At 35.6% G+C, this 17516-nt stretch overlaps 1 protein-coding gene across 1 annotated transcript; it reads right to left on the minus strand.

Moving 5' to 3' along the window:
• Nucleotides 1-696: 696 nt before the first annotated feature.
• LOC141346322 (tetraspanin-1) lies at nt 697-15987 on the minus strand. Its single transcript, XM_073851182.1, has 7 exons — nt 15931-15987; nt 8556-8762; nt 8397-8471; nt 4568-4666; nt 4087-4230; nt 1026-1109; nt 697-756 (listed from the first exon to the last, which is right to left on the minus strand). The coding sequence occupies exons 1-7, from the start codon at nt 15985-15987 to the stop codon at nt 697-699; spliced, it is 726 nt and encodes a 241-aa protein (XP_073707283.1).
• Between the last annotated feature and the right edge of the window lie 1529 nt (nt 15988-17516).

The raw sequence follows: 17516 nt of genomic DNA on the forward strand, positions 1-17516 counted from the left end.
CAACTTTAAGGTGATTTTCTTAATATTTAGTTTTTTTGCACCCTCAGATTCCAGATTTTCAAATAGTTGTGTCTTGGCCAAATGTTGTCCTGTCCTATCCTAACAAATCTCAATGGAATGCATCAATGGGAAACTAATTTATTCAGCCTTCAGATGATCCAAAAATGTCTATTTTCAAAAATTGACCCTTATTACTTTAGTATTGTGGTCCAGGGTGACATATCTTCAGTGGGTTAGGGTTAATTTTTGTATTGTGCAAAATACATTATTTATAACACATTCTCCTCTAACACTTTCCTGTCTCTCCCTAAACTAATTTTTCATGTATAAGAACAGCTTGTGTGACGTGAAGCGTTTCAGTGCAAAACAATTATTGCTTCTCTATGCAAATGAACTTGATCTCTGGTTATGAAATTACTTTCTCATGTAGAAGGGCAACATTTTTATTTCGTGAATTGCATTACATTACATACTCTGAAGAAAATGATTATGTTTATGTAACATCCAAATCCAAAATCAAATAACAGCAATTTCATCATCCACTTCACCTTGTTAACATGATACAACTGTAATCCTACAATAAATAATAACATATCTAAGGTATTATCTACAGTTAAAGTATTGACTAATCTTGGCCAGCTTGGAACGTGAAGGAAAGGTGCATATACATCATAACAAACTAGTAAGATGAGACTTTCAGGTGGCTTTTTTGTCCAGGTAGCAATAAAGGTACATAGACACCCCCATTGCTGCCAACTAGAAAACAAAATACATTGTCAATAATAGGTGATGGCAAATATTTGATGATTGAAGTGCCTAACAGGCATAAGTAGATTTAAATACGTTTGAAAGCAATGAAGATAATGATAACCATTGCTACAGCTTGTGCTGGACATGCAAAGTGCTAAATTGTTCTGTATACCAAACTAGTTTCAACCAATCATGATAAAGGCTACAGTCAAATCCTGCACACTTCTTCCAATACAATTGTTATTTGAACAGCATGATGGATGTGTTGTGTTTACCTCAATGGCAGTGACTCCAGCAGCTATTCCTCCCACAATGCTGATTTTGCTCTGGACGATCTGAACAATTTGCTTAAAACAGCCCTGGGTAGAGAAACCAATATCAGATGAAAGGCCCCAAATCATATAACCACATCTCTGTACTACACAGGGGATTAGGAGTGATCTGAGAAGTGGTGGGGGTCATGTTTATATATCTTATCAGCCTGGCTCATGAATATTAATTAGTGACGTATCATTCGCCTAGTAAGGCTGACAAAAAGATAAGTGGATGCTAGTCATGGCTGGTTATGGTACCTTCAGCCAATCAGAGCTGTCATGATGACATTCTGTCATTAATTAATCACCCTCATGTCGTTCCAAACCCGTAAGACCTTCGTTCATCTTTGGAACACAAATTAAGAATCTGAGAGCTTTCTGACCCTGCATAGACGGCAGTATCGTACCACGACACATACTCTCGATAATTGGTGGAGGATGGTGACGTGGAGGAGAAGAATTGTTAAATAAAGTGGTTATTTTTGTTTTCTTTGCGCACACAAAGTAATCTCGTAGCTTCGAACTGGGAACTTCTCAGTTACGTTGCTGTCTATTGAGGGTCAGAAAGCTCTTGGATTTCATCAAAAATATCTTCATTTGTGTTCTGAAGATGAACAAAGGTCTTGCGGGTTTGGAACGACATGAGGGTGATTAATTAATGACAGAATTTTCATTTGTGGGTGAACTACCTCTTTAAAGGAGGTCCTATTATGCTTTTTCACGGAAATTCAAATCGCAGGGCGGCTGGTATAAATGCGAGCATTGACTTAAGTGTCCGTGAACTGCTCCGGTAGACGTGCTGGAGCCGCGTCGTTGATGTGTGCGGTATAGAAGGTCGAAACACACGCATTGACTAGAGTGACGATCATCAGAGCCGCATCATTGACGTGCGGTATAGAGGGTCGAAACCTGGTCGAAACACACGCGATGCCGCGGCTGATGTAAACACAAGCATTTTCTAGATTGACGATCATCGTGTCATCGGTTGTCCGGTCTCATTGGTTTCAGTTGAATGCATTTGGAGTTATATTAAAGATAACCCTGGCACTCCCAAGTTTAAGAATGACAGACAAGTGTTTCTCTCCATCAGTCCAAAACAAGTCGATGCATAATAAAAATTGCCTCACATGGTCAGTAAAAGCCTCCTTTAGCGATCCGATGTGTTTTTGTAATATCCATATTTAAAACGTAAGAATCACTTTAATCTAGCTTGCTGCTTTGGGAAGGGGCATGGCAGTACTGAAACGCCTTCTAAGCTGTTCGCCAATTAAAATGCAGTGGGACTACTAACCAATCACAACACATTTAGTTTTTCGGGAGGCGGACCTTCATCAAACCCAGTGTTTTTCGAACCACTAAGCATGAGAGCATGTTCTAGTGCACACCCAAAACAAAATAAAGACTTCGTAAAAGAGCATAATAGGACCCCTTTAAAATGACATCTGAACATAGTAATAGCATGAAGTTAGGAGATAATGCCAAATTTTACATTTTATTTACATGGTACAAGTTTTAATCCTTTTCATCATTTCGAATTTAGAAAGTTATCTGGCTACTCCTGTTTAACGTCTCTGACTTAAACGCATAACTTGGAGGTATGATTTTGCCAGTGCATTTGAATGCAGCATCAATCAAACCTGGTCTCATGATGAAAACATACCTCTGGGAACTTTTTGCAAGATGCAAAAAATGTACTGGCATGTACATTTTGTGACATATTCGATGTAGAAAGTCCACTGGGTCGTGTAAAAAGAGTGTTTGTTTTTTTCCACCAGAACAGATGAACATACAGTATGTTTTATGTGACTTTTTTTTACGTGTTACTGCAGTTCTGACTTGAAATGTCCATTGAGTGGAGCTATACTGTAACTCTAATGCTCTGTGATGCTTTAAAATAACATACCATCTGCACTACACCTAAACCCACTCGATGGTATTAACAAAAGTGAATGTGACATAAAAACGCAATGGGCAAGCATGCTGTTTTTCGATCTTTCACCTCTTTCATTGTGAGTCATGTTTTTTACAGGATTCAAACCTAAGGATTCCACATCCTAAGTCCAATTCTGTGTCGGCTAAGTTTCCGAGCAAACTTGTTACATCCGGAAAGTGAAACAAATGGAGCTGTAATCATAACTGTACAAAAATGATTACATGTGCTTGTTTTACTGCCTCTAGTATTCATTTCTGTTGGAAACTGCAGTGATATGTACTTATTGGTATGTATTTCGCATCTTGCGAAAAAGTTCCCATAGGTAAGTTTTCATCATGAGACCATAAGTAGCATCAATAATATGCCATTTATGGCTCAGGTGACTGCCTTGGAAATAATCAGAATTATTATAAATATGAGTCGGCGACTTCATAATTCCAGCTGGGAACCCATAAAGTTTTAACCCATAAACTTTCAACATGCTGAAGTAGAGAATCATTTCAGTAGTAAATGGTACGTAATTATTAATTTCATTAAATATGGTTTAATTTTTAGCATTTTGTGTTTTTTACATGGAGAGAAGCATGTGTTACCAAGTAGCATTCACACTTGAATGTAACATAGAAGGGAATTATTTGATATATAAGTGTGAATGTTCTACACTGTAAACAAAATCTGTAGAAATTACAGTATTACTGGCAGCTGGTTGCCAGTAACTTACTGTAGATTTAAATTTGTGCTATTTACTGGCAACAGTTTGTTCAAAGTTAATTGAACATTAACATTAACAAGTCTTTATCTTTACAGAATAAAACTAAAATAACAGCCTCATGCAAAGCATTCTGGGAACCAAAATCTGAAGGAAAAAAACAGAAAAAGGTTGATGAAGGTTTCTGGTTCCCAGAATGCTTTGCAGTAGGTTGTTATTTTATAGTTTTATTCTGTAAAGACAAAGACTTGTTAATGTTTAATGTTCATTTAACTTTGAACAAACTGTTGCCAGTAAATAACATAAATTAAAAATCTACAGTAAGTTACTGGCAACCAGCTGCAGAACTACAGCAAATTTTTTACAGTGTATGTTCTCACCACCACATTACTAAAATCTGCATTGTCCTCATCACAGGGGAACAGCTCAGAACCTGCACAACAGGTAGGAGGGTAAAGGCCATTCTGCTCATAGTAGTAGGATTCAGAGAAGTCTGTGTAGTTACTGAAGCCACAGCACTGCAACTATTACACAATGAAAGGTAAGAACAGTCAGTTGCATATAGTATTTTCACAAATATTGCTTTGTAGGGCTAACATATCTATGTTCCCATGATATACAGTACGTGTGAGTATTGATCTGTAAAGCTCTTGAAAGGTATTCATTAGCCTGTCAAACTCATGGCAGCCTGTTTAGTAAGTTCATTTTCACATTTACTGTCAGCCACCCCATACTGGTTTTTAAAGACACGTTTGGCCGGGAAATTTGACATGATGGATTCATTTTATTTGACCTGTACTGAAAAGCCTGAGGCACAGATCAATACTCATGTATGGATGTATTTGGTTGCGCATGGCTTACTGTTGTCATGGTTGAGTTCCACAAGTTCGTGAGGATTTTATCTTTCCCATACTGCTCCTTCAGTCCAGGTGTGGCCCATGCTTTTAGAATGATCTCAGTCTTTCAAAATCACAGATAAACAGAGACACATAAAAATTCAGAAAGCAATGGAAAACAGCAGATACAAATCTTTAACAAACATAACTGCATTAAATCAACTCGCTTCACCATTGTGTCTTCACAAAGCCACTAGCAATGATATTTTTCATGGGTAAATGACACAAAGGCTTGGCAGTAAAGTAACTTCTCTGCAATGCAATTCTTACTAGTCAATTGACTCTTCACAATGACTCACCCCCTTAGTTACTGTTGCTAGGTCCAACAAACAATGCCGCTCTTACACTACACATCATGTTCTCATGCATTAAAAAATACATCGTAGAGCAAAGAGAAAACTCACAACATGCCAGACAACAGACAAGACAGAGCAGGTTACTTTTGCTATGAAACAAGGTCTTAGCTTTCAAATTTAGTCATTTTTTTAAGAAATTCAAACATTAAATGCCATTTTGTGGCTCTTAATGTCATGACAGATCAATATATTACCTCAGTTTAAATGGCACGTGAAACGATAGTCTTTTCATATTTACTTAAAGCATGAAACAAACATGAATGAACATCAGAAATTATTTTATTTTAAGATGTCAATACACATTTTTTTTAAAAAATTTAAGACCACTGGAATTTATCTACTCTCCTGTCTGATTTGTTTGTCGGACAAAATGGCAGATTAAGTGTTATGATTGGTTAGATTGCCTGTCAATCAAATTGCCTGCGAAGAGGCAATTGTAAGGATATTTTGTGGCTATTGATTTGTCATTTAATTTGAAAAATATTTTCTAAAAGGACGAATATAGGGCTGTCAAAGTTGCATTCACATTATTTCATGTTAACACTTTACAGTAAGGTTCTATTTGTTAGAACCTTGTTTTTTTATTACCTGAAGGAGTTCCTTGTTTGTCCTGAACAGTTAAACTACCCGCTGTTCCTCAAAAAAAATCTTTCAGGTCGCACAAATTCTTTGGTTTTGCAGCATTTTTGTGTATTTGAACCCTTTCCATCAATGCATGATTTTGAGATCCATCTTTTCACACTGAGGACAACTGAGGGACTCATATATGCAACTATTATTACAGAAGGTTCAAATGCTCACTGATGCTTCAGAAGGAAAAACAATGCATGTAAACTTTTCAATGGAATGAATGTGTACATTTTTCTTATTTTGCCTAAACTACATATTTTTTTTATTTAGTACTGCCCTTTAGAAACTACATAAGATACTTACGTGTTCCCCAAAAGACAAAATAAGTTAAATTTACCCTGATCTTTAAATTCAAAAAGTTTTCACCCCCCGGCTCTTAATGCATCGTTTATCCTTTTAAAGCATCAGTGAGCGTTTGAACCTTCTGTAATAGTTGCATATGAGTCTCTCAGTTGTCCTCAGTGTGAAAAGATGGAGGTTGGAAAGGGTTTAAATGCTGAAAACCAAAGACCTGAAGGATTTTTCTGAAGAACAGCGGACAGTTTAACTTTTCAGGACAAACAAGGGACTCATGAACAACTATCACTAAACAACAAAACAAACAAACAAACACACACAGCAGTGGATCATTGAGGTAACAACACAGTATAAAGAATGAAGTCATTTTTAATCATTTGACTATTATATTCTCTTGTGGACTATATGTAAACGGATTTCATGTGAAATATCTTATTCAGGTCAGTAATAAAAAAAAATAACATGCATTTTGTAAGATCCCTCTTATTTTGCTAAAACAATTAACATTTTGCAGATTCTGCAAGGTGTATGTAAACTTTTGACCTCAACCGTATATGAAAAAATAGTGTGAATGCATTGTGGCCGCATATGCTATGTAAAGTAAATTCTCCTTTGTGCTGCACGCTTGCATTTGCTTTATCTTTCTCTCTCTCTTCTCTTACTTTCTCCCTTATTAGTTGGATTTTGATTAATAAACCCAGATGAGTTTTAGTCACACAAGGACTCTGTTGCTAGGTGTTACATGTGTGTGTTTGCAGGGAAAGGTGGGGTCAGCAAGAGTGGTCTTTAGCACAGCATGCCTGTGGGGATGTGCAGACAAAACACAATTAAAAGTACTCCCCCTCCCACCTATATGAAGCAGTGGAAGCTACACAGATCAGTAGAGTTATTATGTGAGAGCTAATCCATCAATGTCTGGAGGTATTCCCTCACAATCTAGACAGGACAAAGCACTGTAAAGCAATAGAGCGTTTGCTAATTGCTGATCTGAGACCAGCGTGTAGCGCAGAATGCCATTTATAACATCAACTGGGAAAGGAATACAACATAAGAATGTAAATTCGATGTGCTTTTACTTATCGTAATGACAATCTTTAATTTAAAAAGTGAAAATGTTATTGCCAAACGACACCACGTTAGCACAATGGAATCGAAATGGGAGTGATTACAGTTTGGATCACACAGTAAACAGCTGTGACCAATTGAACATTAAAAACGCAATCTCCACAACGATTTGGCTTATTCTGTAACAATTTTACATATTAATGTAAACATGTAATGCTATTCAAAATCGGTGTGATTGTTATGACTTTGTGAAGCCTATTTCTTATCAAAACTACAATGAGGCAGCTGCTCATAGACTTGCACATGAATTATTAAAACACCAATTTCTTCTGTCAGGATAATAAATAAATGAATGGATAAAAGTGTGATGGTGACAAACAGCACATTAAATCAGTATTTGCATGCTTAATGTTCCTCTGAACGATTTAGGCGATCTATAATTCACAGGAATGTCCTGCACTTTTCCTTTCTGGTGACTCCCTAGTAGCATTAACCGCTCTGGCTTGTTGATGAAGTATCGCATTTCTTCCAGATAGCTATATAAATGATGTTTCATGAATAAACTGATTCTACGCTTGCATAAATACCTAGAAGACCGTTTTAAATCTCAATGGAGTAGAACCACAACGACCAGATACCGCAAATAGACAGTGTGGTTCAAAAGTATGAGCTTCTATACTTTTTTCATTTTGAATTATAGCATAACAGTGAGTGAAACTGAACCTTACTTGTCATTTTTTAGTATTTTATATGGTATGCTAAGGTGTAAAAGACTGTTCTAACAAGCTTCTTGTGCTACAATGGAAGCAAGAATACCTGACCTTAAATTAACATGGTTAATGTCATAAATTTGCTTATTAATCAGTGATTAATTTATGACCTAATATTTGTTTGTTGTACTTTTTTTTAAATCTCATATTTCAAATATAGTCTTAGATTTTGGATCCCACTTGTATATAATATCATATATGCTCTTCTTCTAATATAGGTTTATCTATTCATATGCATTAAATGAGATTGCTGTCTGTTAAATGGAATTCAATTTTTAAATTTGCCCTAAAAGGCCTTTGTGTTTTTAATTAAATGGCATTATTCTCTTAACACACCCTCTATAACTCATTGAAAGTTGTTGTAATTATTATACATTTCACTAAATGGGTGAAGCTCTGTATGTAAATCACCTGTTTTGCATATAAAATGCCTAAACGTCAATATTGTTGTGCGATAAATTGCTCAAAGTGAGAGTGCTGGCATAGCGCCTGAGGCAATCTGGGAGTTATTAAGTGGCTGAATGTGCTGGAGCCATTTCAAACCCCCTAATTTAATGATGGCCAGAGTATGATGGGAATTTACATGCCGCTAAAATGAAAAGAGAGACAAAGAGTGTGTATGTGGGGGGGATGGGGAGGATTGGCAGAGAGGTCAGTGGTTTAGAGCGAGACTCACGTATGAGGAATAGACCAGGGCTACTATTGCGGCTGCAGTCTCAGCAATGCAAATGATCAGGACGATGGAGAAGAACTGATTGCACAGAGAAAGACAAAGAGAGTGAACATACGTTTTATACTGCACTTGATATCAGGTGATAAAAAGATTTAGATTTACCATTATAAGAAGGCATTTGCTCTCTTTCTGAGCTCCACAGCACCCCAGTAGTCCAAGCAGAGTCATAACTGCTCCTATAGTGATGCTGAAAATTCCTACATTGACATGGTTCTGGTAATCATCAGTAAACGGTGGCAAGATTTTCATAAAGGAATCTCCATCCACTGTCACCCATATCCCTGCAGCCGCCAAACACATGCCCGCCAGCTGTCAAAGACATTTTACACTTTTTACTTCCACAGAAATTGCATTTAAATAAGGGGAGGGGTCATACAAAATGAATGTTATTTTTTTATTTAGTACCTGAATATGATATTTCACATAAAGACGTTTACATAGTGCACAAGAAAAAATAATAGCTGAATTTATAAAAATGACCCAGTTCAAAAGTTTACACATGCTTGATTCTTAATAATTTTTTGTTGTTGTTGTGATAGTTGTTCATGAGTCCCTTGTTTGTCCTGAACAGTTAAACTTCCTGGCATTCTTCATAAAAAGGGTTCAAATACACAAAAATGCTGAAAAACCAAAGAATTTGTGGGACCTAAAGAATTTTTTTTTTTGAAGAACAACAGGCAGTTTAACTATCACTAAACAAAAAAACAAAAAAACACAGCTGTAGATCATTCTGGTAACAACACAGTGTTAAGAATCAAGAGTATGTAAACTTTTAACAGGGTCATTTTTATAAATTAAACTTTTTTTTCTTCTTCTTGTGGACTATATAAATGTCTTTTATGTGAAATATCTTATTCAGGTCAGTGCTAAATAAAAAATAACATGCATTTTGTATGATCCCTTCTATTGGTAAAATAGTTAACATTTTGCAGATTCTAAAAGGTGTATGTAAACTTTTGACCTCAACTGTACATGTATACAGATGTGTACTGTGAGTATAATTTAAGTTATTTTAAACAATATGAATACAATATGTTATAGTTTTATTTATACTTTTGTTATTTTTTGCGGCCAAAATGGTTTATTGACAGCTCACATGGAAGCAGGTTTCTGATAGTCAAATCCGCATTACCAACATGCGAAATCCTTTGATATGACACTAATTCCTTATCGCACAAATGACGCGTAGTATGAAAACGGCTATATTTTGCTCACAACATTCGCCAAATAACAGTAAATCTGACTACAACTTTATGTTCCAGTATCACTGTCAACCCCCAAAAGCAAGAAAAGTTGGCGCCCGTTGCGTTTGAATGAAACAACTGGGAGAGAGTCTGCGAAAAGTAAATGTAGGAAATGTTCTGGGAAAGTGAATTTTTTTGTTGTTAATCACAATGCTCATAGTCTTGAAAAAATATTTCGGTAAATGAGTAAAGAAAATATCTAACAAAGGTTTGCATTTCAACTGTTTAAAGGTCAGTAATGTGACCAGCTGCTGTAAGGTACAATCTTTTGTATCTTTCAAAACAGACCGTAGTCTGATACTGTGTGACATAGTGGTAAACACAGATTTAGTAGTCATATTTTAGTTCACGAAACATCATCATACACCATGCTCAAGTTACTTTGCTGTAAGCTCCAGTTCATATAAAAGCATTATGACTGCAGGCATGTATCAGTTATAGTCATGTGGATTCAGCTCCTTTATCTTTTGCATTTTCCCATGACCTTTTATTCTCACCATTACGCTGTACGATAAGAGGCCCTGCATGGATTTCCCATTATTGCCAGAGTGTACCTGAGTTATGTGTGTTCTTCCATAGAGGTAGGTCATTCAACAATGGCAATGGCTCAGTAGGAAACTAAAGGGTTCCCTTAATGGCCACATTTATGTCACTTCCAGGACACTTCGCAGACAATAGGTCTGTCAAATATAACCAGGTCTGATCATGGCATGGATTTTCTTGGGGCTAATGATGGAGACACAATGTTGTTGTCATTATCTGTCTTCTGATGTATGGAGATCCAAGTGCAACACCACGGTTGGCTTATTTAAATGTGGGATGTAGAAGAGGTTTATTCAAAAGCTCTGCCTATTTCAAGCGAGGTCTCCAAGCAGAATGACACGCATCCAGTCGGATATCAAAAGGTCTAAGCCCCAGAACACATTTGGTAGTGGTTTGGGTTAATGAATGGGTTGGTGTCAGCATGTTAATTCACAGTTGGTGCCATAACCATCTCTGAAACCTGATATGTTCTGTCAGACGCAATCACGGCTGTCAGGGCGACTCACATCCAGCTCAGCTGGCTGACAGCTGAACATGAAGCGCTCAATACTCCTTCCCGTCAACGTTTATTTTTTTCACGTGAGAATAATTTTCATTTTATCATTTCCCGTTTGTGCGCATGGAGCTTTGGGAATTGTCTGAATGTTTTAGCAGTTTAACTGTCAGCTTTTGATAATGGACACGTCTCTAAGCAAATAGAATGTGACGGGGATATTACCTTCAACTTCCTTTCTTCAAAATTTCCATCCTTTCCGCCATAATTATTACTGGTATTCTTTTTTATTTTTTTTTAGTAAATAATGCTTTGATGAAACGCCACCATGCATGGCATAATGTTGGAAATGGTGTGTCAAAGAAAGATGCTTCTGGAAAGATTGCATGGAAATCAGATTATGCGTAAGGGTAAACTAAGGAAATGAAATGGCACATTGTATGGGAGTGGAATGAAACTGATTAGACTTGGGGAGGGGAGGAAAATCATTTGGATTTCCATGGTATTACACTGGGAGACCGCTGTGCAGAGAAATCTAAATAGAAAACAAAAGCGCGCTGAGGGCTGTCTTGCTGAATGTAAATTGAAATGTGTAAAATATACTGAATGCATAAATGTGCAGCATCAATTTATTATTCACAAATGTGAGAGTTTTTCATCTCAGTGTGATATGGTGCTTTATTGGAGCTTCTTGGCTCAGTCTTGGCTGACATCCAAATATTTAACCCTACAATAGGAATCCAATCCAGTTACATTGACAACTATTTAAGTAATATTTGAGTCCTCTGCTCAGGACTTGAGCCTAATTTCTCCCAATCATCTTTTGCTTCATTTTTGTCACAGATGGAGTTTTGGTTTCTTGCCTTTGGCTTGCTTAGCTGGGAACACTTTCTGCCAATATTATCGACTTGATTTCACAGATACTATTTGAACCGAAACAATGATGAGCTGACTTTAACTGAAAAATTGAGTGTTTACTATTATCCTATTGCATTATCGATGCACTATTTTCCTGTTTAATACTGTAAATCTGCTTTGTATTCTGCCGTGCAAAGGCAAAAGACCATAACTTCAATTTTGGTCAAAAATTAGCTATTGATATTTTTGGGACATTCAGGACATCCTTTATCATGTGCATAAGTTTCTTGAGTCAATTTAGTTTTTTTTTTTGAGAAAATAATGGATTGTCTTAACTGTAACTTTGAAAACCCCTGGAGAAACCAAGGCAGAACACCGTATAACACCACTTACTGCTCTTTCACTTTGTTTGTAATGCTCAAATTGAGTTACGGCGTTCTGCCTTTTTAGCCACATCAACATGAAGTTACGGTGCCGGCTTGGAGTTATACAGTGTTCTGCCTTTGTTTTACTGTCCATTAAAGTCTGCCGCATTTTAATTACAGTATAACTTGTATACTTTCATACATTCAATCTGTCACTGAAGCATTAGACAAACAAATTAGATTCATCTTCAGCTTCATTCTAACAGTTTGCAATTAAATCCATATCCTACCTTTTCTTGTTACCCGATAAAATCAATCCATGGCGATGAACATCATCGGAGATGTTTAATCCACAAACATTCTGAGCATTCCTGCTTGCTGGCATTCACGTCAATCCACAAATCGTTCTTTTAGGTTAGGCTATTTCATTCAAGTCAATATAAAAGCAATTATGCCATGTCTAGCATTCTCTTACGTTACTGAGCATAGCAAATAAATTGGTTGCAAAATGTTAAAACAGCCTATTTGAACTGTGCAGAGCTGTAGCTGTTTAACAGGGTACTGCAACATAAAAGCATATGTGACCTGTGTTGGCAAAATGAGTCTGAATGCGCACTGACTAATTTTGAGCTACAGGCAAAAGAAGTGGAAAAATTTAAGTTTTGGTCAAATTTGAGGTTTTCACAAAAAATTGTTTATTAAACCCTCTTCTAGCGATCCCAATGCTCCAAATAGTAAACACCTAAAATTATCTTAATTTGTACGTTCTGAGAGCAGTACCTTTTACTCTGCTCACTTCTGCTGCTTTTCACCACAAGTTGTAGGTCTATTGTTGCAAAGTGCAGCATTCCAGCTTTGTAAATATTCATATCGAATTCTCAATGACATGAGTCCAAACCAGTGAAATGTGATTTTTAAACCTATGCTAAAAAAAAAGAAAAGCAAATGATCGCGCTGACTGACATTTGTGAAGCGTGTGCATAAGATGCGGCTCTCAGAGAGCACGTAATCTTCCTATAAAGTACAATATTGAGAAATATGTCTTGGTGAGATTCACACAAACATAATCTGTTATATCTTACATGAACGTTTAGTCAATGGCTAGGGAAAATCTGATGTGTAACATTAAATTAGATCCATGCATTACAATAGGTCTTAATGTAGAATGAATAATAATAAAAGCAGTGTTGGAGGTAACGCATTAAGTATTGCAAGTTACACAATTAGATTACTTTTTTCAAGTAACTAATATAGTAATGCATTTCTTTTTCATTTACAAGAAAATATCTGAGTTACTTTTTGTCTCCTTTTTGTATTTAATCTCATTTTATTAACCAATGTCTTTGCTGCTGACTTTTGCTGATCCAATTCAGCCATACTAATAAGTACTTACTTCAAAAAACTTACTTCAGATTAACTAACATTTGTGCTTCATTTTTCTTATTGCTGAAGAGTGTTGAATTTTCTTTTCCTACAGTTCTACTGTACAGATGTGAATTTACTTTTCCTTCAAAAAAGGAAAAGGTGTGAAAGGGCTTTTACATTTGCTAAAAATTGAACATTTTATATTAAAAACAAACGAGCAAGCCTTGCCCAGATTTAAATAGTAATGCAAAAGTAACACAAAAGTAACGTAGTGTGTTACTTTTCATAAAAAGTAACTAAGTAACTAAAAAGTTACTTTTTAGGAAGTAATGCAATATTGTAATGCATTACTTTTAAAAGTAACTTTCCCCAACACTGATTAAAAGAAAAGATTAAATCACTCCCTGCTCTTGATTAAACTACTGTTTATTTGCATCTTTGTTCTTATTTTTAATAACAAAGACAAAACATTAAAAATAGCTATATTGTGATTAATAATATAGTAATTATTATTTAGAAAAGAATTGAGGAAAATATGCAACATTGCTTGATGATTATGCTTTGGAATCTTAAGAAAACTTTACTTCGATCTTTCTCAAAATCAACTCTGCTAACACTATCGTCTTTAAACAGCTGTTGCTCAGTCATTTTTTGTGTAATTCCAACAAGTCATATATCAGTATGAAAGCATTTTAATGGAGCATGAAATGGAGAAATAAAAATACAATAAAGGCTCATTCACACCAAGAACTATAACTATAAAGACAACTGTAGCAATAACTGTATAAGCATCTACACCAATGCATACTGCCAACGTTATGTCGTCACATTTAATTCTTAAGCTATTTAAAGCATTTCGGATTCTGATTGGCTGTTAATGTTTAGAATACGCTATGTACCTTTCTAAAACTGAACATTAGGCATCATACATAAACTAAACGACTAAGGACCACACATTACCAGACTTTAAGGTCATTCCGAACAAAAGAAAGGAGGAGAACCATGAGAAATGAAATCAAAATGTGACCCTGGACCACAAAACCATAAGGTTAAATTTTACAAAACTGAGATGTATACATCACATGAAAGCTCAATAAATAAGCCTTCTATTGATGTATGGTTTGTTAGAATAGGACAATATTTGGCCGAGATACATCTATTTGAAAATCTGGAATCTAAGGGTGCAAAAAAATCTAAATACTGAGAAAATCACCTTTAAAGTTCTCCAAATTAAGTTCTTAACAATGCATAATACTAATCAGAAATTACATTTTGATATCTTTATAGTATGAATTTTACAAAAAATCTTCATGGAACATGATCTTAATTTCCTAATGATTTTTGGCATAAAAAAAATCAATAATTTTGACCCATACTATGTATTTTTGGCTATTGCTACAAATATACCCCAGCGACTTAAGACTGGTTTTGTGGTCCAGGGTCACAAATGTGTTCTAAAACAAACTCAAAATATATAACATGTTTGATATCCTCAGCAATGATAAAATCATAGTCAGAAGCTAAAAAATTGCAGTCTGTGCCTGTCATACACTACCTTATTTTCAGCAAAATTCTGTCAACTCGAATCTCGAGATTCAGACATTCAGGCCTTTATTTGTTATATGTAAAGCTGTGTCTACTTTTCTATTCTCCTAGATGTAGAACGATTATTAATGTCAAAGTGTTATAGTTATCATTCTTGGTTTAAATACGCTTTATAATCAGCTGACATATAGTAAAACAAAGCAAGTTTCTAACATCTGAAGAAGACTTGTAGTAAACATCAAAAATCAAATTAGTTTTTCTTTTGTTGATCCACCATTGCTCTCCAATCGCTACGTCTAAAGACTGATTGACAGACTGATTGGTTTATGTTTAGATTTTGACAAAAAGAACAAAAAGCACTTAGTCATAAATGTCTCATTTTTTGCTTTTAATGAAATCTTTGTAGAAAATCTTGACCTTGTATTCTGTATAACCTAGGCAATGCCAATTTTGTCCTCTACAGACCTTGACAAGTATTAAGACTGATAAGTCAGTTGTAGATTAGATAAATAGAAACCGTTCACCAAATAGAAACTAATAGTACGCTGCTCTAGCAATGCTTTAAATGAAATATTGCACACAATTACATACGTTCTCCTTTGTTCCTATATCTACAGCCTTAAAAATCTCCTGTCCCACCAAGCAACCTAGCATACCCATCATTTCAGCCACTTGCTGAGGCTTTAGGCTTTAGCTCTCAAACAAACGAAGTGGCTCTGAACAATAATGAGATGAAAATCATTGCATGTGAGCAAGTGCGACTGACTTACTCACATTCACACTTTGACTGCGATTATCAAGACTTCACTGTGCTGCAATGAAGCATTTTCTAATGGATTTGTGTTATCGTTTGCATTAGTTCAATTTATGTGTGTACTGTGTGCGTTCGTTCGAGGAGAGGATAAATTATTTGTTGCTCATTCAGAGGCAGGCGAAATCCATTTCATTCTTTACACCCCACATAAAAGTCTAGGTCAATAAATAAAGAAATGCAATTATTCTTCTAAACACCCCTCTCTCTGCACTCAAATGTTTACGTTTAATGAAGAAAAAAGCATACTTACACAGATAAGCAAGTTGAACACAACCATCACAACTTTGACGAATGTGAAGCAGCCCATTTTTAATCTGTGATGAAGCAATAAACATAAATCAGAGCTGCATTTGATATTTTAATTTGCATTACATACCCATACAGTGCATGTTGACCTTTCCATGTAATCCATTCAAATCAAATTTAGCTTCTGTGAAAGCAACTCACCTGGTTTGATCCAAAGTGTACTAACAGTTGAGTGAGTTGTTAAGTGAGGGATAGACAGGGAAGGAAAGTGGGAAGAGGTGTGCACAGGTGAGAGGGGTGTGGTCTGGATATAAAATAGATGGTTAGAGTGGCTTTAATGTGGTTTGTGTGTCATATGACTTGTGGTTTATATGTTAATTGTTTGTGGTCCAAAATCTTTGTCATACATAATGGACAATTTACGGTTTTACTTGCTTGATAAGTCATTTGAGATGTACTCATAATACCAATTCAAAAATAGAATACATAACTAAATGGTTTTAGTATGAAAATTTGCTGAAAGGTCAACCAGTTTCCACAGAAAAAAGGTCAAGGAGAAAGTAGGACAGGTCAATAGTTTTTAAGGTTGACTTTGGTCACTGCCTGTCAGGTGTTGAACATGTACCATACTTTCCTTTGTGTCCTTTACTGTGTGATTTCCTTTGTTCTTTTGTGCTGAAACAAATATTCCTGGCAGTAGAGGGCAGTATTGCAGTACAAAGGCTCTCAGCTTTCATAGCTTCACTGGTTCACCATTGTGGTCTCTTAGATACTTGGAGATGATTGATGGTTCCATAGTGGATGAAAATGTCTTTCTTTGTCCAGTTTTATCCATAGAAAAACAAAACAAAGAGTTATAAAATCCCCACAGCAAATGATTTTGAAGATCATTTTGTATCCTACAGCTTCCATAAGCCAGAATGCTGGAACAACCTTTTATTTTTTTTAAAGAAATCATTTGTGACCCTGGACCACAAAATCAGTCTTAAGTAGCAGGGGTATATTTGTAGCAATAGCCAAAAATACATTGTATGGGTGAAAATTATCGATTTTTCTTTTATGCCAAAAATCATTAGCATAATGATTAGCGTAAAGATCATGTTCCATGAAGATATTTTGTAAATTTCATACCGTAAATATATAAAAACTTGATTTTTGATTAGTAATATGCATTGCTAAGAACTTCATTTGGACAACTTTTAAGGCGATTTTCTCAATATTTAGATTATTTTGCACCCTCAGATTCCAGGTTTTCAAATAGTTGTATCTCAGACAAACATTGTCCCATTTTAACAAACAATATATCAATGGAAAGCTTATTTACTCAGCTTTCAGATGACGTAAGAATCTCAATTTCGACAAATTTACACTTATGACTGGTTTTGTGGTCCAGGGTCACATTTGATTAAATAACATTTATGACCCTGGACCACAAAACCATAAGTGTTGTTTTTTTTTTTATATATTGAGATTTATACATAATCTGAATGCTGGATAAATAAGCTCTCCATTGATGTATGGTTTGTTATAGGACAATATTTGGCCAATATAAACCATATTTCGGTCTCAATAGGAACCCATTCAAATAGC

The sequence above is a fragment of the Garra rufa genome, chromosome 12 (genome assembly GCF_049309525.1).
Source record: "Garra rufa chromosome 12, GarRuf1.0, whole genome shotgun sequence".
NCBI lineage: Eukaryota > Metazoa > Chordata > Actinopteri > Cypriniformes > Cyprinidae > Garra > Garra rufa.

Coding starts and splice junctions, on each gene's coding strand:
- LOC141346322 (XM_073851182.1), bottom strand. CDS start 15,987: ATGGGCTGCTTCACATTCGTCAAAGTTGTGATGGTTGTGTTCAACTTG. Junction 8,472..8,555: donor GCAAATGCCTTCTTATAATG/GTAAATCTAAAT, acceptor CTGTGCAATCAG/TTCTTCTCCATCGTCCTGAT. Junction 4,667..8,396: donor CCCTGGTCTATTCCTCATAC/GTGAGTCTCGCT, acceptor TGATTTTGAAAG/ACTGAGATCATTCTAAAAGC.